Here is a 20,773-nt window from a genome sequence, read left to right as displayed (position 1 = left end):
TAGACATGATCACAGATTTGATATATGTTTAATATTATGTCAAGTATTTTACCATGAGATCGCTCATCAATGGATTTATTAAGGACTGTTTTGCTCCTGTTTCCATCATCAGAGGCGAGTAACAGCAGTCCGGAGTCTCGTGTCGGGATGGTGGAAGGAACAGAGAAAGAGAAAAGGACCGTTGTTCCTCTGGCTGTGATATCCACACTCACCACCCTGTGTTTGCTGGTGCTGGTGGGCATTCTCATCTACTGGAGGTATTACATCTTCAAACACACATCAGTGTGTGAACGTTTGCTTTGAGGTTGCATACACTAGAATCACCAGCTCTAAAACCTCACAAAAACATGTCCAGGTGACATTTCACCCATTTTAAAGGTGCAGTAAGAACAAGAAGTAAGTAACAAACACACCCCTCCCTTCATCTCTCCATCCCCAAAATGCAGAAACATGCAATACAAGAGTGGATTTCTCTTTATCATAGCTGAAACGAAGCAAAATAATTCTTTGCAAAAAATCAAGCGAAGATGACGAAGGAACAATAAGGAAGAGCCAAAAATTATACAGTATACAATAGTATATACAAGCAAGAGTTTGTTGTTAGCCGCCAGGATCACACCAGCTCCAGACAAACAATGACACTTCAAACTGTCCCGTTACTAAAGGTTACATTACAACAACGGCATATCTTGGTTCTCTGAAACATAGTAAAACCAATGTTTCTCACGAATGGAGTAGAAACAACGCAAATTCAGGACTTCCCGCTTGGGTCTTTCCGTCGCTGGAAAGCTTTTTCTAATATTAAGGCTTGTCCTAAAGCTCTTGCCTGATCATAACCCTTCTTTTTCCTGGGATATTCCTCTGACCTTTTCTCTTTTGTAATGTCTCTCAGCCATCTCTCTATCTACAGTCTTTCTTCAACCTCCCTCTTGTTTACTCTCTCTCCTCCCCTATCATAAATGTATACGCCCCCTTACTGCTGATTGGCTACAAGAGTGTTATGGCTTGGTCCGATCCTTTTTCAACAGTGTTTCTCAGAAATCACTTACTGCACCTTTAAGAATTTTTTTGACACCATTAATATATTTTGCATTGTGACGTTATTTTCATGACAGTTCTCATTACTGTATTGCATCCATACATTTTACTTTTTAGTTTTTTTTGTAATACTCATTATTTTCATTAAATTCTCTTCATTTTAACTGTAATAAAGTACAAAAATTGCTGTAATATTTGCATCTGTATCTTATAGGAGATGCTTTCAAACGGCACATTTTTATGTAGAGGACAACAATTCAGCCCGTGCCATATCAGCCCCATCAACCCCTCTTCTTCTACCTACAGGTAACAGACTTACACTCCCATTCAGACAGATTATTATTACGGTATTATATATTATAATATTTTTTCTTTCATATCTTAGCAGCTATATTTATATATTTAAACAAACAGTTATTTATTATTGTTTAAGTTAGTTATTTAAAACTAAATTAATTATTTATTTATAATAAATGTATAATAATTAATTTTATTTTATAAATGTATTTTTAATAAATAATTGTATTTATTTATTTATTGTTAATATGTATTTGTTTGTATATATTTCATCGTATATTTTTTTAAATAACAACTTAATTTGATTATTTATTAGTTATTCATTGAAAAATACATTATTTCTTTATCAAAAAGCACAACTACTTACACTCGTTTTTAAAATGAACTAACTTATTTAAGTAATTTTCATTTTTAAACATTTTATTTATTGAAGTTATTTATTGAATAAATACAACTAAATAAATAAGTAAAATTATTGATTTATTAAAAATACAATTACTTACAATTACTTTTATAATAAATAAACAAATAAAGTAATTGTAATGTTTTTAAATAAATAATTGTATTTGTTATTAACATTTATTTATTTATTTGTATTTATTTAATTGCATTTATTTAAACAAAAACAGTTATTTATTATTTCTATTATTAAGTTATGTATTGAAAAATACAAATAAACAAAAAAAATGAATAAATACAATTACTTAAATTAGTTTATTAGAAAAGTAAATGTATTTAAGTAATTGTGTTTTTTAAAATAAATAATTTATTATTAATAATTTGATATGTATTTATGTATTTCTAAATAATTGTTTTCTTTTTGATGCCAGAGGATAATGAAGCTCTCCCTGTTAAGGATTTTGTGAAACATGTTGCTAATCTTCACGCAAATCACATGTTCTCCAAAAAATTTGAGGTACTTGGGATTTTTATCACTCCTTAGTCAGTTCTCTAAATACGTACCCTTAAACATTGCATCCTATAATGCCATGTACAAATCTAAAACAGTGAATTGTGTATATGAGTGCTATGGGGCAGCATGTAAAGAGGTGATGTGGGAACACTGTTCACTGTGGCTCCACTGACTGCATGGACACCCACACACAGCGACAGCCCCGTCTAAACCCGTCTGTAGCATGAAAACACATGCAGACGTGCCTCATGTACCTGTACCTGCCTTTCTGTTTGTCCTGGACTTTCATTGTGCTTTTCTGCATTCTCACCCCCTCCCTTATTAGATCTTGAAAGAGTCTTACGAGGTAAGACACATCTCCCTTGTTTAGTGTTACTTATTCTTTTGCATTATTGTTATTCTTCTGTTCATTGTATTGGCGTGTCAGTGTTGCTCCTTGCATGGTCAGTGTGCATGATAAAGTCAAATAGTTTGGTGATGGTTATGATCTGAGTTATGCTTGAAACGTTTCTTCCAGGAGATTCAGGGCTGTACGGCGGACATCAGCATCACTGCGGACAGCTCCATCCACCCAGACAATAAGAGCAAGAACAGATACATTAATATCCTGGCCTGTATATCACTCATCCATACCAGTATCAGAGATGTACATGCATTTATAAAAAAAAAACTAAAAAAAAACATGACTAACAGTCTTCTACTTTTGTACTCTCAGATGATCACAGTCGGGTTAAACTCTCTCAAAACTCTGACAAAGATGGAAAGACAGGGGACTACATTAATGCCAACTACGTGGATGTAAGTGTACACTGTATTTGATATATATTTTTAGAATATTTTTTCCATTATATTAGTCAACAATCACACATAATGATGATTTAGGGGATTCACTCCCGTGTTTTAAATGCGGTTGTCACTGCTGAAAGTTTACAGGGTGTATGTTGCCTATATAAACTTGCAATTTTGAGGGTACAAAAAAAAAGGTCAAATTGTGAGATTAAAAAGTAAAAATAATATTCTTTTTTTTTTATTCCGTGGCGGAAACAAGCTTCCATATATATTCCAATTTTTTTATATATTTTTTTTTATATTTCAGTACCTCACTGCAGTACACGAGATCCAGGGGGCGGAGTTGGATCCAGATCTATGGGGTGTAGATTGGTAGGTTTAGGGGTGGGTTTAGGGATCAGGGGGTGGAGATTGGTAGGTTTAGGGGTGGGTTTAGGGATCAGGGGGTGGAGATTGGTAGGTTTAGGGGTGGGTTTAGGGATCAAGGGGTGGAGATTGGTAGGTTTAGGGGTGGGTTTAGGGATCAGGGGGTGGAGATTGGTAGGTTTAGGGGTGGGTTTAGGGATCAGGGGGTGGAGATTGGTAGGTTTAGGTATATGTAAGGTGGGAGGATCTGGATTCAACTCCTCCCCCTGGATTTCGTGTTCTGCAGTGAGGACCAACTCAAATATTTGGCATATTAATCGGTCTGTCACTACTAGTGTTGGGTATAAATGATCAAGGTCTGTTTGTGAATGATTCTCTTTAGGGCTACAATCAGCCGAAAGCGTATATCGCTGCCCAGGGGCCACTGAAAGGCAGTCTGGAGGACTTCTGGAGGATGATATGGGAGCAAAACGTTGGCGTGATTGTCATGATCACTAACCTGGTGGAGAAGGGCCGGGTAATGCTTTTCATCACTTGATTTAGATTTAGATAACTTTGGTTTAGTTATCTCATTACACCACTTTGTTCCATCATTATTTTATATCAATGTTATTTAAATCTCATGAGGCTGGTGTGTGTGTGTCAAACAGAGAAAGTGTGATCAATATTGGCCCCTTGAGAATCAGGAAGACTATGGATGCTTCCTAGTTACGATGAAGAGCACCAAAACTCTTGCCTACTACACGCAGAGGACATTCACCTTGAGGAACGTTAACGCCAAGAAGGTCAATAGCTACGCCGTACGTCACCGTCACCAGAAACTTGAGGATATTCTCCGTTCTCAACACTTTTCGTTGTCTTTTTCCACCACTAGGGCTCACAGAAGGGCCGCAGTCAGGAGAGGACGGTGCTTCACTTTCATTACACTCAGTGGCCCGACATGGGCGTCCCAGAATACACTCTTCCCCTGCTGTCTTTTGTGCGGGCGTCCTCACAGGCCAGGACATCTGATATGGGGCCTGTGGTGGTGCATTGCAGGTATAGTTATTAAGCATAAAGTTATTATGGTGTGAAGTTACTATGGTCATCGATCTGACTGCACTGACCGTATTGAATGAGAATAAAAACTGAACTAAACTGAGCTGGATAATGACAATATTGTCTTCTATCTATAGAACTGCTTTATTGATGAATCGAATTCATTTCCTAATTAATAAATGCCACAAAATTCACACTGTTAATTGAACTGAACTGACTTGAGCTGAAAAATGACACTATAGAGTATATATAAACAATATATTTTAAGTTTATTGCAAAATATGCACATATATTAAATTATGTAAGTATTCTGAGAGACGCTGTTATGTCATTTGCTGTGCTTTATGGGAGTGGGCAGGACTAACGAGCTTGTTTAGACTATGCTTGGTTGATTTTTTTGTACAGCATCATGGGTAATGTAGTTTTTCACCATGAATTCTGCTCTTTAACACGATTATTTTTAAAACTAAGTTGAAATAATGCGGGCTGACGGCTTTAACAGAAGCAAATACCATAGATTAACAACCTCGTAGCTCACAGTAGGTCTGTCTTTAAAGGTTTATGAGTTATTTACTTCAGGAACTGACTATTGCACTTTATTATCTTCTGTAGAGTTGCTTTATAGTTGAACTGAGTTCGTTTCATAACTTTGCAGCACTGACATTGTTATTGAGCTCAATTGAGCTGAATAATGACACTATTGTCTTCTTAAGAGCTGCTTTACAGCTGAAATTGTATTTGATGTAATTGAAGATCTTTGCAACATTAATACTGGTATTTTCCTGTTTTAAACTGTGAAGCTGCTTTGATCTGTATTATTAAGCACTATATATAAATAAATGTGACTTGACTTGAAGTGAGAGTTTATAAATGGAGGTGGACGGGACAACAACATTTTAAGATGTGTTTGAATGTGCTCTGCAGTGCCGGTGTGGGACGAACAGGAACATACATTGTGATCGACAGCATGTTGAAGCAGATAAAGGAGGAAAGTACAGTGAACATAATGGGATTCCTCAAACACATCCGTACACAGAGGAACTACCTGGTACAGACAGAGGTATGACATCCTACCATACTTCAGGTTATATCACGTCACATGCAACACGACACATCCATCATATCTGTGTGTGTGAGCAGGAGCAGTACGTCTTCATCCATGATGTTTTAGTGGAGGCCATCAGGGGTAAAGAGACACTGGTCTCATCGAGTCACATTCACACATATGTGTCTGATCTCCTCATACCGGGACCGACAGGAAAGACCCGCCTGGAGAAACAGTTAAAGGTGAGACCCTTGGTTTATTAAGCCCCTCTTAATCATTATTACTGTGAGAAATGAATCGGTCTCCCCTGTTGCTCCTGTAGCTGGTCAGTCAGAGTTGTGCAAAACAGAGTGACTACACAGTGGCTTTGAAGGAGTGCAATGCATCTAAAAACAGGACGTCTTGTCTTATGCCTGGTGAGTGTGCAATATAAACATTTATTTAACATATTATATTGTTTTACATTATTTATTTATTATACAAATTATAATAATTATTAATATATCATTAATATATAATATTTATTTATATACATATATAAATATAATATATACAAAATGAAAGTATAAAAAAGTTATATAAAAAATTAAAGATTTAAAAATATATATTTATTTATTAGGCTATATTTATTTATTTGAAATATTGATTTACAACATTTAATTACATTATTTTATTTGTTTATTATATACATTTGATATATTCATAAATAAAGTAAATATGTATGCTATAGTTAGGCTATTTATTTATTTATTTATTTATTTGTTCATTCATGTATTCATTTACTTACTTAAAAAAAAATTTTTTTAAACAAACAGATATTCATTGTTATTTATTATAAATATTTATCATATTTAATCGTATATATATATATATATATATTATATGACTTTATTTTAAATATTCATCATTTTATTTATTTAATATAAATATATACTTTATTAACATCATTTATTTATAATTTATAGGTATTTTAATTTTATTTATTTATTAAATGTTTTAAATATTGTTTATTTATTATAAATATTGATATTATTTATGTATATATCATATTTATTTGTTATTTTTATTTATTTATAAAAAAGTGAGGGGGTAACCAGTTTTTTTCTTGCCAATAATTATATTCAGATTACTTCCGTTTGTTTGTTTGTTTGTTTGTTTGTTTGTTTGTTTGTTTGTTTGTTTGTTTGTTTGTGTGTTAATCACTGTTCTTCTGAAATCTAAAGTAATCTCTTGATTTAGCAATGTAATAAGAATTAATTTGCAAACATTTAATTAGGAACGTAATCATAAATTCTTTATTTCCATTCCCTGTTCTTTTCTCTCTTTTTTTCTGAATTTGTTCGAGACCCTTTTTTAAAAATGTGTTTTTAAAGATATCTATTATCAGTGAGCTCATTCAGTGACTTCAGTTTTGTGAAGTGTAATGGTTAATCTTTATCTTCTCATCTGTGCTTCAGTGGAGAGGTCAAGGGTCAGTCTGTCTACAGGACCTGGAGAATCATCAGACTACATCAATGCCTCTTATTTATTGGTAAGACTCTGGTTCTGATGCTCCTGTTTAGATTCCTTGATGATATAATGATTCGATGAGTCTGTGCCGTTTACAGGGGTACCATCAGAGCCGTGAGTTCATCGCTACCCAGAATCCTCTGCCAAACACTGTACAGGACTTCTGGAGGATGATCTGGGATCACAATGCACAGATCATAGTTTCCCTGCCTGATACACTGAGCTTGGTGAGTTACACACACATTTATACACATTTGTAGTTCTACACACATCCCTATTTAATATAAGGCATCTCATTTCCTGACCGTCACAGACCAGCGAGGGAGAGTGTGTGTACTGGCCCACTAAAGAACAACCAATCAGCTGTGAGACCTTCACTGTGAGCTTCAGAGGAGAGGACAGCGTGTGCCTGTCCAACGAAGATTCGCTAGTGGTGCAGGATTTCATTTTGGAGGCCCTAAAGGTGAACACCTTATTTCATTTATGTAGCCAGAACTCAGTGTTTGCAGCTGCTGGGTGAATCTTATGAAACTAGTCAAAAACATGTTGGAATCATATTTCACCCCAAAATCAACACAAAAATATTTATATTTTGCATAAAGAAAATTCATTTAATTGCATATTTTAGTGTAATTTTTTTTTTTCGTGACACATTTCGTGATGCATCCCAATTGTCATTACCAAAATGCGAATAAATCAATGAATATGTATAGTATTTGTTGTGCTGCCTTTGATTACACTTTATTTTAAGGGGACGTACATTGTACTTATAGAGTTACGGTTAGGGTTGGAGTTTTGTTTAAGGTTAGTTATTTGTAATTATGCATAATTTACTGTTATTACTATAGTAAGTACATCACCAAAGTGTTACCCTGCCTTTTAACAAAAGAAAAAACACAAACATTTTATTTAAAATATATTACAGTAATAAGAATCTAATGAGAATGATGTGAAAACATCTGGGAAAATGATAATAATGACAATATATAAGAGTGTATAATGAATTAAAGAAAATGAATTTATTGGCACATTTAATAAAAAAAAATGTAATTGTGACATTTGTTTTCATGATAATTAAGCTCATTGTACAATCCAACCAAAATGCAAATAAATAAATGGTAGTATTTATTGTACTGCCTTTTAAATAATATATATTTTTTAAATTATTATTATAGTAATTTCTACTGTATTATGTTAATGAGAATCTAATGGGAGTCACTTATGAGAATATAAGGAGAAACTCAGGTTTAAAAAATCTCAACACATTAAAGTAATGACAAATGATAGTGTATATAATTAATTTAAAATGACATATTACGTTACAGTATACAGCAATATTATAATGTAAAATAATATCAGTAAAAAAGGTCTTAGTGGCACTAAAAAGGCGTTATGCAAAAGGTATTATTTTTCTGTTGATTTCGATGTGTTTGAGATTATTCAACTCAAACAAAAAAAAACAAAGCTTTTAATATTTTCAGTATTTCCAAGAAAGTTGCATTTAAGACAGAACTGTTTTATGTGTCCGCCTGTGACAGGACGATTACGTGCTGGAGGTGCGTCAGTACCAGACGCCCCGCTGGCCGAACCCCGACAGTCCCATCAGCAACTGCTTTGAGCTCATCAACATCATCAGAGAAGAAAGCTCGCGTCGAGAGGGACCCATCGTCATCCATGACGGGTAGAGTGGCATTTTATTTACAGAAATATCGGTCAGTGTGTCATTTCTCACGGCGTCTGCTGTGCAGGTCTGGAGCGTCGAGTGCTGCTTTGTTTTGTGCCCTGACCACCCTGCTCAACCAGCTGGACGAGGAGAACAGTGTGGACGTCTATCAGACCGCCAGAATGATGAACCTCATGAGGCCGGGGGTCTTCGATGATATTGTAAGAGGATCAAATTATTTTCTTGTTTTATTTGCCAGTACACATATCTACACAGTCTTAAATCAGGATACATTTACTTAAGAAGCAACATGAAACATTTTGTGAGTTTTTACATGAAATAATAATTTAAAAAATCTGCCAATGGGGTGAGAAGAATAATCTTGTTTTTCCTTTAAACTAAGTGTATGTTTCTGACCCCATTGGGAAATATTTGATAATATTTTATATTACAATTAGTTTATATCAGAATTCTGAGAGAAAAAAGTCAGAATTGTGAAATATAATCTTGGAATTGAGAGGGAAAAAGTCAGAATTGTGAGATATAAAGTCAGAATTGTGAGAAATAAAGTCAGAATTGTGAGAAATAAAGTCAGAATTGTGAGAAATAAAGTCAGAATTGCGAGGAAAAAATTATTGTGTGAGATATAAACTTGTGGAATTGTGAGAAATAAAGTCAGAATTGTGAGAAATAAAGTCAGAATTGTGAGAAATAAAGTCAGAATTGTGAGAAATAAAGTCAGAATTGTGAGATATAAACAGGGAATTGTGAGTAAAAAATAATTGTGAGATATAAATTCGGAATTGCAAGAAATAAAGTCAGTATTGCGAGATATAAACTCTGAATTGTGAGAAAAAAGCTAGAATTGTGAGTTCTGTGGATGAAACAGGCTTCCATAAAACAAGAAAAAAAAATACTAAACAAAATAATTTTTTCAATTTATACTTTGATAAGATATGAATGATAAAATGTGCATGCTTAACATCTTCCTGTGTGTGCAGGAACAGTATCAGTTCCTCTATAAAGCGATCCTGAGTTTGGTGAGCACTAAGGAGGATGAGAGAGCTCTTCACTACTCGGAAAACAACGGCACGGTCCCCGCCAACCCATCGGAGAGCCTGGAGTCTCTCATGTAGCTATACAGACCCTTCACACAAGGAATTGTACATTGAATCAAGAGAAAGTAGTTTTGCTCGAAACCCTCCCGAAGTCTCTACACAGACTATATGGGTACAGGATATACTGTAATTTGGTCTTTTATTGTGCCTTTTTGTTACCTTTGTACTTTGATATAATATTATTGTTGTAACTAATGCCAAAATTTCTTACTCTTTGGAAAAACAGTGACTTCTGTATTGCTGGTGGTGTCTTAGGTTTAGTTGGACATAACTGTTGATGAAATATTTATAAGTAGCAGGGCAAAAGATTTCATACGGTATCTATTTTGGGGGTAAAAAAATCTTTAGATATAAAAAAAAGCGTTCTTGAATGTAGCCTCCTAGAACAGAAGAGAGACGTGTGATTCTAATATATAAAACATCGGTCACACCGACAGACCAAAATACATTTATATGACTAGTTTCTTTTTTTTACTATGTTTGCTTTTGTTATTGTAGCAATTGAAGGCTTCATTTTTTATTATTATTATAGAAATTGAATGATTTTTCAAATTAACTAGTTGATATGTGTTGTAACAGACATTTTCATACATTTGCTCATTTCTCTTAACGCATCCTTCTAGTGAATCTCACCATTCAGTTATTTATCTCCATATTTATCAACCTTTATTTAAACTGTCTAATCTTTTAGGTCTTTGGTCAAAAACTAACACAAGACGCACTTGGATAAAATAAAGAATGCACAATAAAAATAAACAAAACAATTTCTTCAACATTCTCAAAGGGATTTCAGAGTGTCCTTCATTTTTCCAATGAGCATCCAGACTGCTTAACCACAAAATGTAGGTGGGTAGTTGACATGAAATACTTATTCTGCTTATACCGAATACTACGGTAAGTGCAAAAGGCCTGCAGTGTGACAAGCTGAACTTTAAAAATGTTTAAGTGATATTGCAAAACTACATGTAGGTTTAACTTAAGATAGTAATGTGAAATGAAAACCGTAGGAACATTGTGCCTCAACAAACCAAAAACAAATATATATATGATAAGTTGTTGTTTAGAAGTGATGGACGCTTTCGAAACACGCTTCGTGATGCTTCGAAACCTTTGTGAATCATTCGTTTCGAAGCAGCGATTCGGAGAGCGAATCAAATAACATGCCAAAGTCTCGTGATTTCAGCAAACCATGGACGCGGGAACTAGGGGTGCTGCAGGTGCTGCAGCACCCCCTGTTGGCGCTGCAGCACCCCCTTTGGCAAACTGTGATGACAATAAAATGATAGCTTATAAATATTTCTGGTTGTTGTTTCTGTTCCACGACATTTTGTATGTCACATTTGGTGTGTGGGATGAAGAGATGGATCATTTTAGTTATTATTTAATTAAAAATTATTTAATTTATCTTCAGTGTGTAGTATTAGCCAATCAGATGCGCCTTGACGCGCCTACGCAGCACGCACACTCACGGCCCACACACACAAGTTGCGCAACTACTACGAGCAGGACAAGCTACTGTAGTTCCCGCCGGCGAACTTCCCGGTACCTTTGGTGTACCGAAATCATCGTAAGGTAGAGACACGGTGTCTTACATCTCTGCGTCTTTTTCCTGCCGCCATGCAGGCCCAGATTTATATAAAGGATCGTTAAGCGTTTAAGAATGTCCCTCAGATAAGACATATTTGCATAGTCTGTTACTTTGTGGCACTTAGGCCTTTTTTTGGCCGTTATGCGGTTTATGAACACTTAATCTACTTGTGGTTGTTTTAAAATAAACATTCCTGTGCGACAGAAATCCATGTCCGCTCACGTCTGTGCATGTTTCCTAGCGACTGCAGCGCGCGCACATCTGAGCACACCGAAACGCTATTGAGCTATGAAAACATGACGAAACAAAAGTTTGTACATAATACAAATAAACGTATTTTTATTCATTATTTGCTTATATTGTATTCCAATTTTTTGGCCTTCAAACACCTTAAAATGCACATATGTAGGTCCGAGAAATCCAAAATTTCTCGGGGGAGCATGCCCCCGATACCCCCCTAACCTGCCTGACCCACCCTGTTTTATAAACAAACGCCCCTGCCTGCAGAACTGTATAGCACGGGGAATAAACTGTACTGTCTTTGATTGTGTGTCAGTATCCCCACCCCGCCGCCGCCGCCAGCAGCACCCCCTGTCGAAAATGACTTCCCGCGCGCCTGCAGCAAACTGTGTTTCATTTATTGGTTCACCGCCAGCGACTTTGTATATATAATTTTTACGAGATCTCGGATCAGTTTGATACATTTTAAACATTTCACAACGACACATTTGTATAATAAAAAGTAGTTAAGTCTAATTTATACTGTTCTGACCAGCAGGGGTCACCAGCGTCAAGCGCTTCGAAACTGAATCATTTTACCAACAATTGATTCAAAGTTTCGAAAAGCTTCGTTTCTCCCATAACTATTATTTAGCTAACAAAGCTGACATGTCCTGTAAGTTAAACTTTTTAAACAATTTTCTAATTATTGTATGAGTATTATTGACTGCATGTAATAAATTCTAACTTATAACATTAAAGTCTGTAGGCGCATTAAACAAATGCAGAAAAACGAAAAATATTTTTGCTTTAATTACTTTTTTCCTCTTTTATGAAATTAATGTGTTATTCAGCTTTTTCTAATTTATTGACTTCTGGCATTAATTTTCAGTCATTTTTAGCCTTTATTAGACCTCGAGTTCATTCCAAGTGCTGCTGCACAACGTCGCCACAAGGCTACAAATTAATTTCATAATATAATACTCTAGATACATTTAACTTTTTCTTAGTTTAAAGGTCCCTCGTTGAGGTAAGTGTTGTCTCATTGCCTGTTCGAGTCACCAATTTGAAAGAAAAAAATAAATACTGATTCTGCAATAGATTTCTCATATTTCTGATATGATATAAATTTTGTATTATAAATGTATTAGAAATCAATATTTTTTATTTATTTAAAATGAACTTCCAATCTATAATAACAGTAAAACAAACGCACAACTTAAACGGACAGTGTTTATTTATTATTTAATATAATATATACATGTACATAAACATCATGGACTTCAGATGGGCCATTTCCACTGGCTGGTCGGTGCTTCCTCTACCAGTGGTTCCCATGGTTTCCATTCCATCATCTTCCTGGACAAGACCAGTTCAGCCTCAGCCTGCGGAGACACGAGAGCGACACAATAACCGCTGAGGTACAACAAACAGTTCCAAAGTTGCTTCAGAGAATTCATTTTCTATAAACTCACTCAGTTAATGACAGTGATGGCCCAGAGACTTTGGGATCTTTTTTTTTTTTTAAGTATTGCATTTTCTCACCTGTGCAATAACCTCCTCAATCTGTCCACTGTTGATTATCTTTTCAAGCTTTTCCACATCTGGCTCCTTTATAGAACAAAAAACATTGACATGTATTCAAAACAACACTATCTCTTACACCCGTAAGAGATTCAACAGTTAAAACCAATGTAAATCTCAGTCTTACTGCAGTGAAAGTACGGCTTTGACTTACGGCTTTGACGTGGTTGAACCTCTCGCTGATCAGTTGCTCGGTGTATTTCCTGTAGCCAGCGTCCTGAGGCATAGTCTGAAGAGAGCCCAGGATCTTAGTGTACAGAATCCGAAGACGCTTTAGGAAAGAGAACAACTCTTCAATAGATTGCATTAGACTAATATGTATAATTCCTCAAACTCAAAACTTTAGACAAACAAAACATTTTATTTGTATATGAAAGAAAATACTGTCATACAGAATAGCGATTCATAATAAAATGAATCAAAACAAAATCAAGAAAGACATTCACCTCATGTGGATTGTGGGAGACTGCAAGGCCAACCAAGCCTGTGGTCTAAAAATAAGACGAAACAAAAGATATTAAGAAATTACTGCACATGTGCATGCATATTCGTATAAATCTCCCTCTGAAATGTCAAATGCACAACTTGATTTCCCATGCAGGACATTTACAGCTCCACAGCTATATATATATATATATATATATATATATATATATATATATATATATATATATATATATATATATATACACACACACACACACACACACACACACCTATATATGTGTGTGTGTGTGTGTATTTGTATAGCGATAATTCAGCTACTACTATCAGCCATCACAATCCTCCAAAACAAAGCACGACTTATGCATATAAAGACGAAATACAAACGCTAAAGACAAACGTACAGAAAAGGCGGAAATGTTTAAACGCATTAGTATAGACACAAGCTTCGTTTACGGATACATTTCAATAGTTTTTATCAAAATGTTTCCATGACCTCCCCACGTACCTTTTTGATCAAACCAGCCATTTCTTCCTCTGCCCTGATTCAATGACGCAACTTCCGTCGCCTGAGTGTGACGTCCGTGCTCGCTCATATCATTGTGGCTGCGTCCAAAAGTCAAATTATGCCTTCAGAGGTAGGTTGATTGATGCATTTCAAGGTAGGAAAGCATCAAGTCACGTCCTAATCCAATGTAAGGTTCGCCTCCTGTCTCCTGTGATGAGAAACCTTTATCTGATCGCTTTTTAAAAGCAGAATGTATCAGAGATAGTTGGATGTATTCGTCGAGCTCCAGTTTCTCAATAATATGCCTTAAAAGTATTAGCTGTATGCAAAGTGATCCATGTTTGTTTTTCGACCACTGAAAAGGTGTACGATTAACTAATTTTACTCATGGATATCTTTAACATTTCGTGAGTTACAGGCATGTAAACATCGGAAAGGAACTGTCACCATTGGCATATGATGCAACAAAGATAGCTAACTTTTTTTGTTTTTTAACAGTCTATAATTTATATACATTATAGTTGATGTGAAGTCCGATTCATTTATGAAATTTAATCGGTTCCTACTTCACCACGTTATGATGTTGTATCATGTTATATCAATACAACATTCAAATACAATCATTTGTCAACGCATATTATTTGAAACATTCAAATAAAGTTATGTGTGAACGCATATTGCTGATTATTGTCTTTCGTTCACTAAAGGTAATGGTGTTTGTGGTCACAGTTCATGTCGGATAAGACTCACTACCTTGAGTAGCCTACTTTTTGTATAAGTTTCCTAAAAGTTTCGCACTCACAGCACACAATACAGACATTGAAGCTTAAACGTGGATATGTTCTACATGTCTAAAGTCTATAGAAAGAATAAAAATAAAGAATATAGTCAATATTATTACATTTTAAAATACTCGTAAACAGACGACAGTTACTTCTTTATTGATTACATTTTATTCTCACAATGGGGATTCCCCACATTTTTTGTCAGCTGAACCTCTTGACTTAGGTCAATAATTCAATTAAGCTAATAATAATAATGATGATAATTCAATTAAGTTCATGGTTCTCTGATGTCTGTTAATGGCCACATTACTTTTTTGTGGGCCTTATTTTAATTTAAAAATTATTTAATTTCATTACTTGATAGCTTTTCAAGTTTTCATTAAACTCCCAAACCACCTGCAGTTCCATCATGAACCCCAGCCTGGGAAACTCTGACAAATGTAATATTTAATGCAGCTAATAAAAGTCCTTAATGACAAATCTAGTAATTGTGAGAACATTTGGTAACATTTCAGTCACTCATTACTCATTTCAGGAATGTAACTGACAAATTTTTAATAATTTGTTGTACATGTGCCTCAAACGATCCAGGTTCAGTCCTGAGCAGAAACATTAGAGCTTTTTGAAATCAACTATAAAATTACTCACAACAGAAACAAAGAAGTCCTGTCATTCAAAAGAACACAGATAATGTGCAAGAAATTACTAGGTGATTCCTGTTCTCAAGCAAGTAAAAGACTGTAGCCTAATACAGATTACAATCTCACTAATGTTTAAGTTTGTTATCATTTACAACAATGCTAATAAAACCCTCAATGATGTGAAAGACTCAGTGGCTCAGTAGATAAAGCGTTGTGTTTTTATCCTGGAGGCCTGAGTTCAAATCCCACTAATGCTAATGCTTATGTTAAATAGTTGTCCGTAAATCCAACAAAGAGTCCCAAACACCAGTTCTCAGCGTGAAAGCCGTGGTGGAGCTACTGGCTAAACACACGTTCTTGGTGATGAAGCTGCGTTAGAGACGTGCGTTTGAACCCCAGCTCAGCGTGTTGAGATGATAATCAAGGTTTAGCTGCTTTATTGGACAATCATACTGGTCAATAGTCAAATATAAGTTCCTTCACATGTTCAGGCAAGACATCTGTGGCTCACAGGTAAGAGCGCTGCCTCACAAGTTCAGAGGTTGCTGGTTTGATCCCAGCCAGGTCTCCGTGATACGAGTGTATGTGTGGTGTTTAATTCAAATTAAATTGTTATCCATAGTTGTTATATCAAAGAAAAGGCCCCAGACACCATCTCTCAGTGTAAAAGCCACAGTGGTGCAAGTGGATAAACACACGTTCTCGGCTGATAAGGTTGCACTGGAGGCTTGGGTTCAATCCTCACCTCAGCAACATTTATTGTAAAATCACAGGCCTCATCCAGGAGAAAAGTCAAATATAAGTTCCTGCACATGTCTCAGCAAGAGATCTGTGGCTCACAGGTAAGAGCGCTGCCTCACGGGTTCAGAGGTTGCTGGTTCAATCCCAGCCAGATCTCCGCGATACGAGTGAATGGTGTGTGTATGAAGGGATGGGGACGTGTCGGGTCCCCCCCGAACCCCGTCACGATGTCCAGCAGGGGTTATGCTTCTTTATACAATGAAGAAAAAAATTTTAGCAGACTCAAAATTTTGGCACGCCGTCCCTTCCCCACCTATTTAGGTTCCCATCATTTGCTTTATAAAGGTGTGACCCTCCAAAAAGAAAATGATGCTAACCTACATGTTTAGAGCCAAACAACAACATTCACACACGAGAAACCTCACCCGTCCAGAAGCAGAAGTCCATCATTACAGTCAATGTCTGTCCACACGACTTCAAGGCACGATGACTGGACGCTCCAAACACATCCCTTATTCTGTAGGGAAAACATAAATACAGTTATTCCTTCGTATAATATATCTAAGTTCTAAATAACATAATTTTAAAGTTAGTCTAAATTATAGTATGACATGTATGACTGCCTACTAGACATATTTAAATATTTTGTACACAGCAACAAACTGTGATATAACATATCACAAGACAGAATGACATTATCTATCTATCTATCTATCTATCTATCTATCTATCTATCTATCTATCTATCTATCTATCTATCTATCTATCTATCTATCATCAGCCATGGAGCTAGAAGGTCCAACCCCACCCATAACGCCCTCCCTCCACCCATTAGATCCACAGAGGTGGAGCTGGACGTCATTTGGCTCTGCAGTGAGCAGCACTTGCTTTATTTCAGTCTCTTTCCTCCTGCTGTTGTTTTCATACAGAAATGCAGATTCACTTATTGTCCACAAGGAGCCACTGACACACTCATCTGATCTCATGCCTGTTACATTCAGCGGTAAAAACTGCCTTTAAACACAGGTTAAGACAGTTATTCCTTGTAACTTATATAAGTATATACTATAGAGTTGTGATATAAATACAACTGTCATTTTCATACAGGCTTCACTAATCATTTGTCCAACTCTGTCCTCAATAATCAATCAAACTTTACTACAAAGGCTGATGGGGACTGCTAAAACAGAGACACAAGACACAACAACACACTACTTTTGTTTAACTGGGAACGTGATAAACATCACTTATTACATAAAAACGTGACAAATAGACAAACTAAACGAATCTCATAAGATCTTTTTAGCCGTGTTTGTTTGGTTTTACGTGTGTTTACTGTTTCTGCTTGAGGCCTAGTGCTAACGTAAGTTGGAACATTTGATTTGTTTTGCCGCATCAGATGAGAGCTAATCTGGCTCAGATCCTGACAAAATCATGGAGTAGTTATTTCAAATATATGAACATTAAATGACGGCCCTCTCACCTAAGACTGGCCACAGATTCACTTGCGCAGAACACATTTAAGTAGGCTAGCTTAGCACTATAATACTAACAGTAGAATGACAGAAATTGAAGTGTAGTTTTTCATCCGCTCCACTAGGCGGCGAGAGCGGGTTTCACTGTCAGGGAGGGAGTGACTCCTTTGGATCCATGACAACGTTTGATGACAGTCGCCACAACAGCACGTGCAGGTGAAAACTGATCACTCAACTGCACACATTCCAGCTAATAAATCGACAAACCGATAAAATGCTGGACTTGAGTGTCACGCAACTCAATGGTAAGTCAATAGTCCTTATAAATTCATGTTTTGTATAATTGTGTACGTGGTTTGTACTGATAGTTCTGCTGATATGTTATAGCGATGCTCATCTGTCAGTTTATCTACAATCATGTGATTATGATGGGCTTATTCTGCTTACCCGTGAACACACACAACGTTCATTTGATGCTGTCTTTAACTTCAACCTTCTCGTTTAATTTGGCTTGTTGTTTGATATCTAACTAAGCAAATAAGAAGGCAGTTGCATCTTCTATGAAGGTTTATCACAGACTTTGTTTACATGCTGCTCTCTTACTGAACTCGCTGTCAGAGCTTTACGAGAACAAATTCGTCGCTAGTTGTTGTTACATTTGTAAGCTTTGAACGATTCGTCTACTGATATTCATATTATGAAGCAGAATAATAAGGAATTGTGTTTTTGGTCTTTGTTGGTGTTGTAGTGTTACTGTGGATTGGTGTTTATTGGAGTCAGTTGTAGTGGGAAGATCTGATGTTCCTGCTGATTCATGCTTTAGTGTTCAATATTTATGTCATCTCATAATTATGAACTATTATGTAGGCCAACTTTTAAATTTTGATGTATTAGATATAGTAAATGGAGTAATGTCTGTTTATTCATGTGTTTGCTCTACAGAATAAGGGATGTGTTTGGAGCGTCCAGTCATCGTGCCTTGAAGTCGTGTGGACAGACATTGACTGTAATGATGGACTTCTGCTTCTGGACGGGTGAGGTTTCTCGTGTGTGAATGTTGTTGTTTGGCACTAAACATGTAGGTTAGCATCATTTTCTTTATGGAGGGTCACACCTTTATAAAGCAAATGATGGGAACCTAAATAGGAGGGGAAGGGACGGCGGGCCAAAATTTTGAGTCTGCTAATTTTTTTCTTCATTGTATAAAGAAGCATAACCCCTGCTGGACATCGTGACGGGGTTCGGGGGGGACCCGACACGTCCCCATCCCTTCATACACACACCATTCACTCGTATCGCGGAGATCTGGCTGGAATTGAACCAGCAACCTCTGAACCCGTGAGGCAGCGCTCTTACCTGTGAGCCACAGATCTCTTGCTGACACATGTGCAGGAACTTATATTTGACTTTTCTCCTGGATGAGGCCTGTGATTTTACAATAAATGTTGCTGAGGTGGGGATTGAACCCAAGCCTCCAGTGCAACCTTATCAGCCGAGAACATGTGTTTATCCACTTGCACCACTGTGGCTTTCACACTGAGAGATGGTGTCTGGGGCCTTTTCTTTGATAACAACTTAATTTAAATTGAAAGAACTGCAAACTGAGGTGGGATTTGATCTCTGACTCCAGCGCACCATTACCATCACTGAACATGTGTATAACCACTTGCACCACTGTGGCTTTCACATTGAGAACTGGTGTTTTGGTCACTTTGTTTGACATAATCACAACAATATAACATAAGCAAGAGTGTGATTTGAACTCAGATCTACTTGATTAAAGCCCAACGTTTTATCAAGTGAGCCACTGAGTCTGCTGATTTAAAGGATGTTTTGGATGCATTTTTATTGAGAGTTTTGTTTTTGTTTGACGGAAAAAGTCAGCAGTTTGGGATTTGAACCCAGACGCTCATGTTTGAAGGCTAATGATTATCCTCTGCACCACATAACTTGTGGTGAGGCATGGCTTGTTTTTGGGTCATGTGTCCCTCGATATGTGGATTTTTATTGTTAAGAAAAGTAAACAAATACTCTGTTGTAGTTTTGTTCTTCTAAGACCCGTGTTTAAACAACAGAACCAGTTGTACATACTCCATTTTCTTACATCACAGAGATCTGGCTGGGATCAAACCAGCAACCTCTGAACCCGTGAGGCAGCGCTCTTACCCGTGAGCCACAGATAACAATAAACCAAACTAACATGTGTTTAACGCCATCATGCCGTTCATGCTCTGTGTTGGTGTCTGGGAGTTGATAACAATTTAATGTAAATGGGACAACATGCTGAGGTGTGATTTGAACAATTAAGCTTGGTAAAAGATGATCATCATTGATTAATAATTCATTGACTACTCAGTCCAGAAATAAACACACAATAAATCTTGTGAAGTATTTCTTTAGATTTATTATTCAATTATGAGAAAACCAGAGCAAAACCAGAGTCGTGTGTGAATTACTATTTGACATTGAAATATGCAAACTGATATATTCGCTAAATATATACGCTATAATAAATGTATTGTTATCATTTAAGTTATTCTTTGTATCAACTGTATCACTATCTGTGTGTGAATTTTGTTGTGTCCTATCCTCTTTCTAAATAAATATGCAAAAAAGTCAGATCTAAAATTATTTTCGCCCTCCTGTGGTGATTTGTGTGAATTACACCGTTGCAAACCGAGTCGAATGAACTTAAAATAGTTCGCCCTCCTGTGGCGATTTATGTGAAGTACACCTCTGCAAATCTTGTGTGAGACTCTACAGTCTATGGTAACACTGCTGCAAATCGAGTCTACTTCTTTTTTTTTTATTGTTTCGCCCTCCAGTGGTGATTTGTGGGAATTACACCACTGCAAATCTAGTCTTATAAAATGAAAATTGTTTCGCCCTCCAGTGGTGATTTGTATGAATTACACTGCAGCAAATCTAGTCTTATAAAATAAAAATTGTTTCGCCCTCCTGTGGTGATTTGTGTAAACTACACCGTCGCAAATCGAGTGGGATCTCTCCACT

At 36.2% G+C, this 20,773-nt stretch overlaps 2 protein-coding genes and 2 long non-coding RNA genes across 8 annotated transcripts in view; 2 read left to right on the top strand and 2 right to left on the bottom strand.

Moving 5' to 3' along the window:
* The window catches only part of ptprz1b (protein tyrosine phosphatase receptor type Z1b), a 44,269-nt gene extending 33,202 nt beyond the window's left edge, over window positions 1–11,067 (top strand). For 2 of the 5 annotated variants that reach the window (XM_079624268.1, XM_079624264.1), the window contains exons 13-29: window positions 113–257; window positions 1,253–1,344; window positions 2,166–2,251; window positions 2,742–2,862; window positions 2,964–3,046; window positions 3,786–3,920; window positions 4,054–4,188; window positions 4,278–4,441; window positions 5,366–5,501; window positions 5,582–5,728; window positions 5,809–5,902; window positions 6,944–7,017; window positions 7,094–7,222; window positions 7,309–7,458; window positions 8,534–8,676; window positions 8,744–8,879; window positions 9,660–11,067. In XM_079624268.1, coding sequence (XP_079480394.1) covers window positions 113–257; window positions 1,253–1,344; window positions 2,166–2,251; window positions 2,742–2,862; window positions 2,964–3,046; window positions 3,786–3,920; window positions 4,054–4,188; window positions 4,278–4,441; window positions 5,366–5,501; window positions 5,582–5,728; window positions 5,809–5,902; window positions 6,944–7,017; window positions 7,094–7,222; window positions 7,309–7,458; window positions 8,534–8,676; window positions 8,744–8,879; window positions 9,660–9,794 — 2,105 coding nt within the window. In that variant the 3' untranslated portion in view covers window positions 9,795–11,067. Of the gene's footprint in view, window positions 1–112; window positions 258–1,252; window positions 1,345–2,165; window positions 2,252–2,573; window positions 2,595–2,741; window positions 2,863–2,963; window positions 3,047–3,785; window positions 3,921–4,053; window positions 4,189–4,277; window positions 4,442–5,365; window positions 5,502–5,581; window positions 5,729–5,808; window positions 5,903–6,943; window positions 7,018–7,093; window positions 7,223–7,308; window positions 7,459–8,533; window positions 8,677–8,743; window positions 8,880–9,659 lie in introns of all 5 variants that reach the window. The other 3 variants (XM_079624267.1, XM_079624265.1, XM_079624266.1) reach the window with 3 other exon arrangements.
* A 1,746-nt stretch (window positions 11,068–12,813) lies between these two features.
* On the bottom strand, window positions 12,814–14,235 carry ndufa5 (NADH:ubiquinone oxidoreductase subunit A5). Its single transcript, XM_079622648.1, has 5 exons — window positions 14,120–14,235; window positions 13,614–13,658; window positions 13,322–13,438; window positions 13,129–13,194; window positions 12,814–12,968 (listed from the first exon to the last, which is right to left on the bottom strand). Exons 1-5 carry the CDS (start codon window positions 14,138–14,140, stop codon window positions 12,867–12,869), a joined length of 351 nt encoding a protein of 116 aa, XP_079478774.1. The 5' UTR covers window positions 14,141–14,235; the 3' UTR covers window positions 12,814–12,866.
* Window positions 14,236–15,437: 1,202 nt separating this feature from the next.
* On the bottom strand, window positions 15,438–17,864 carry LOC307003830. Its single transcript, XR_013798835.1, has 3 exons — window positions 17,770–17,864; window positions 16,712–16,803; window positions 15,438–16,535 (listed from the first exon to the last, which is right to left on the bottom strand). It is a non-coding gene; the product is annotated as an uncharacterized lncRNA (long non-coding RNA).
* Window positions 17,865–17,879: 15 nt separating this feature from the next.
* On the top strand, window positions 17,880–20,385 carry LOC307003827. Its single transcript, XR_013798833.1, has 3 exons — window positions 17,880–18,066; window positions 18,704–18,795; window positions 18,970–20,385. It is a non-coding gene; the product is annotated as an uncharacterized lncRNA (long non-coding RNA).
* The last annotated feature ends 388 nt before the right edge of the window (window positions 20,386–20,773 follow it).

Source organism: Phoxinus phoxinus, assembly GCF_949152265.1.
Source record: "Phoxinus phoxinus genome assembly, chromosome: 9".
In the NCBI taxonomy this organism is placed as follows: Eukaryota; Metazoa; Chordata; class Actinopteri; order Cypriniformes; family Leuciscidae; genus Phoxinus; species Phoxinus phoxinus.
This window is presented reverse-complemented; position numbering and strand designations above follow the sequence as displayed.

Excerpts from the sequence above, each read along its gene's own strand:
- ndufa5 (XM_079622648.1), bottom strand. The coding sequence starts at position 14,140 with ATGGCTGGTTTGATCAAAAAG. Across the intron at positions 13,195-13,321 it reads GGTTCAACCACGTCAAAGCC|GAGCCAGATGTGGAAAAGCT; the intron begins GTAAGTCAAAGC and ends TGTTCTATAAAG. Across the intron at positions 12,969-13,128 it reads TTGAGGAGGTTATTGCACAG|GCTGAGGCTGAACTGGTCTT; the intron begins GTGAGAAAATGC and ends GTGTCTCCGCAG.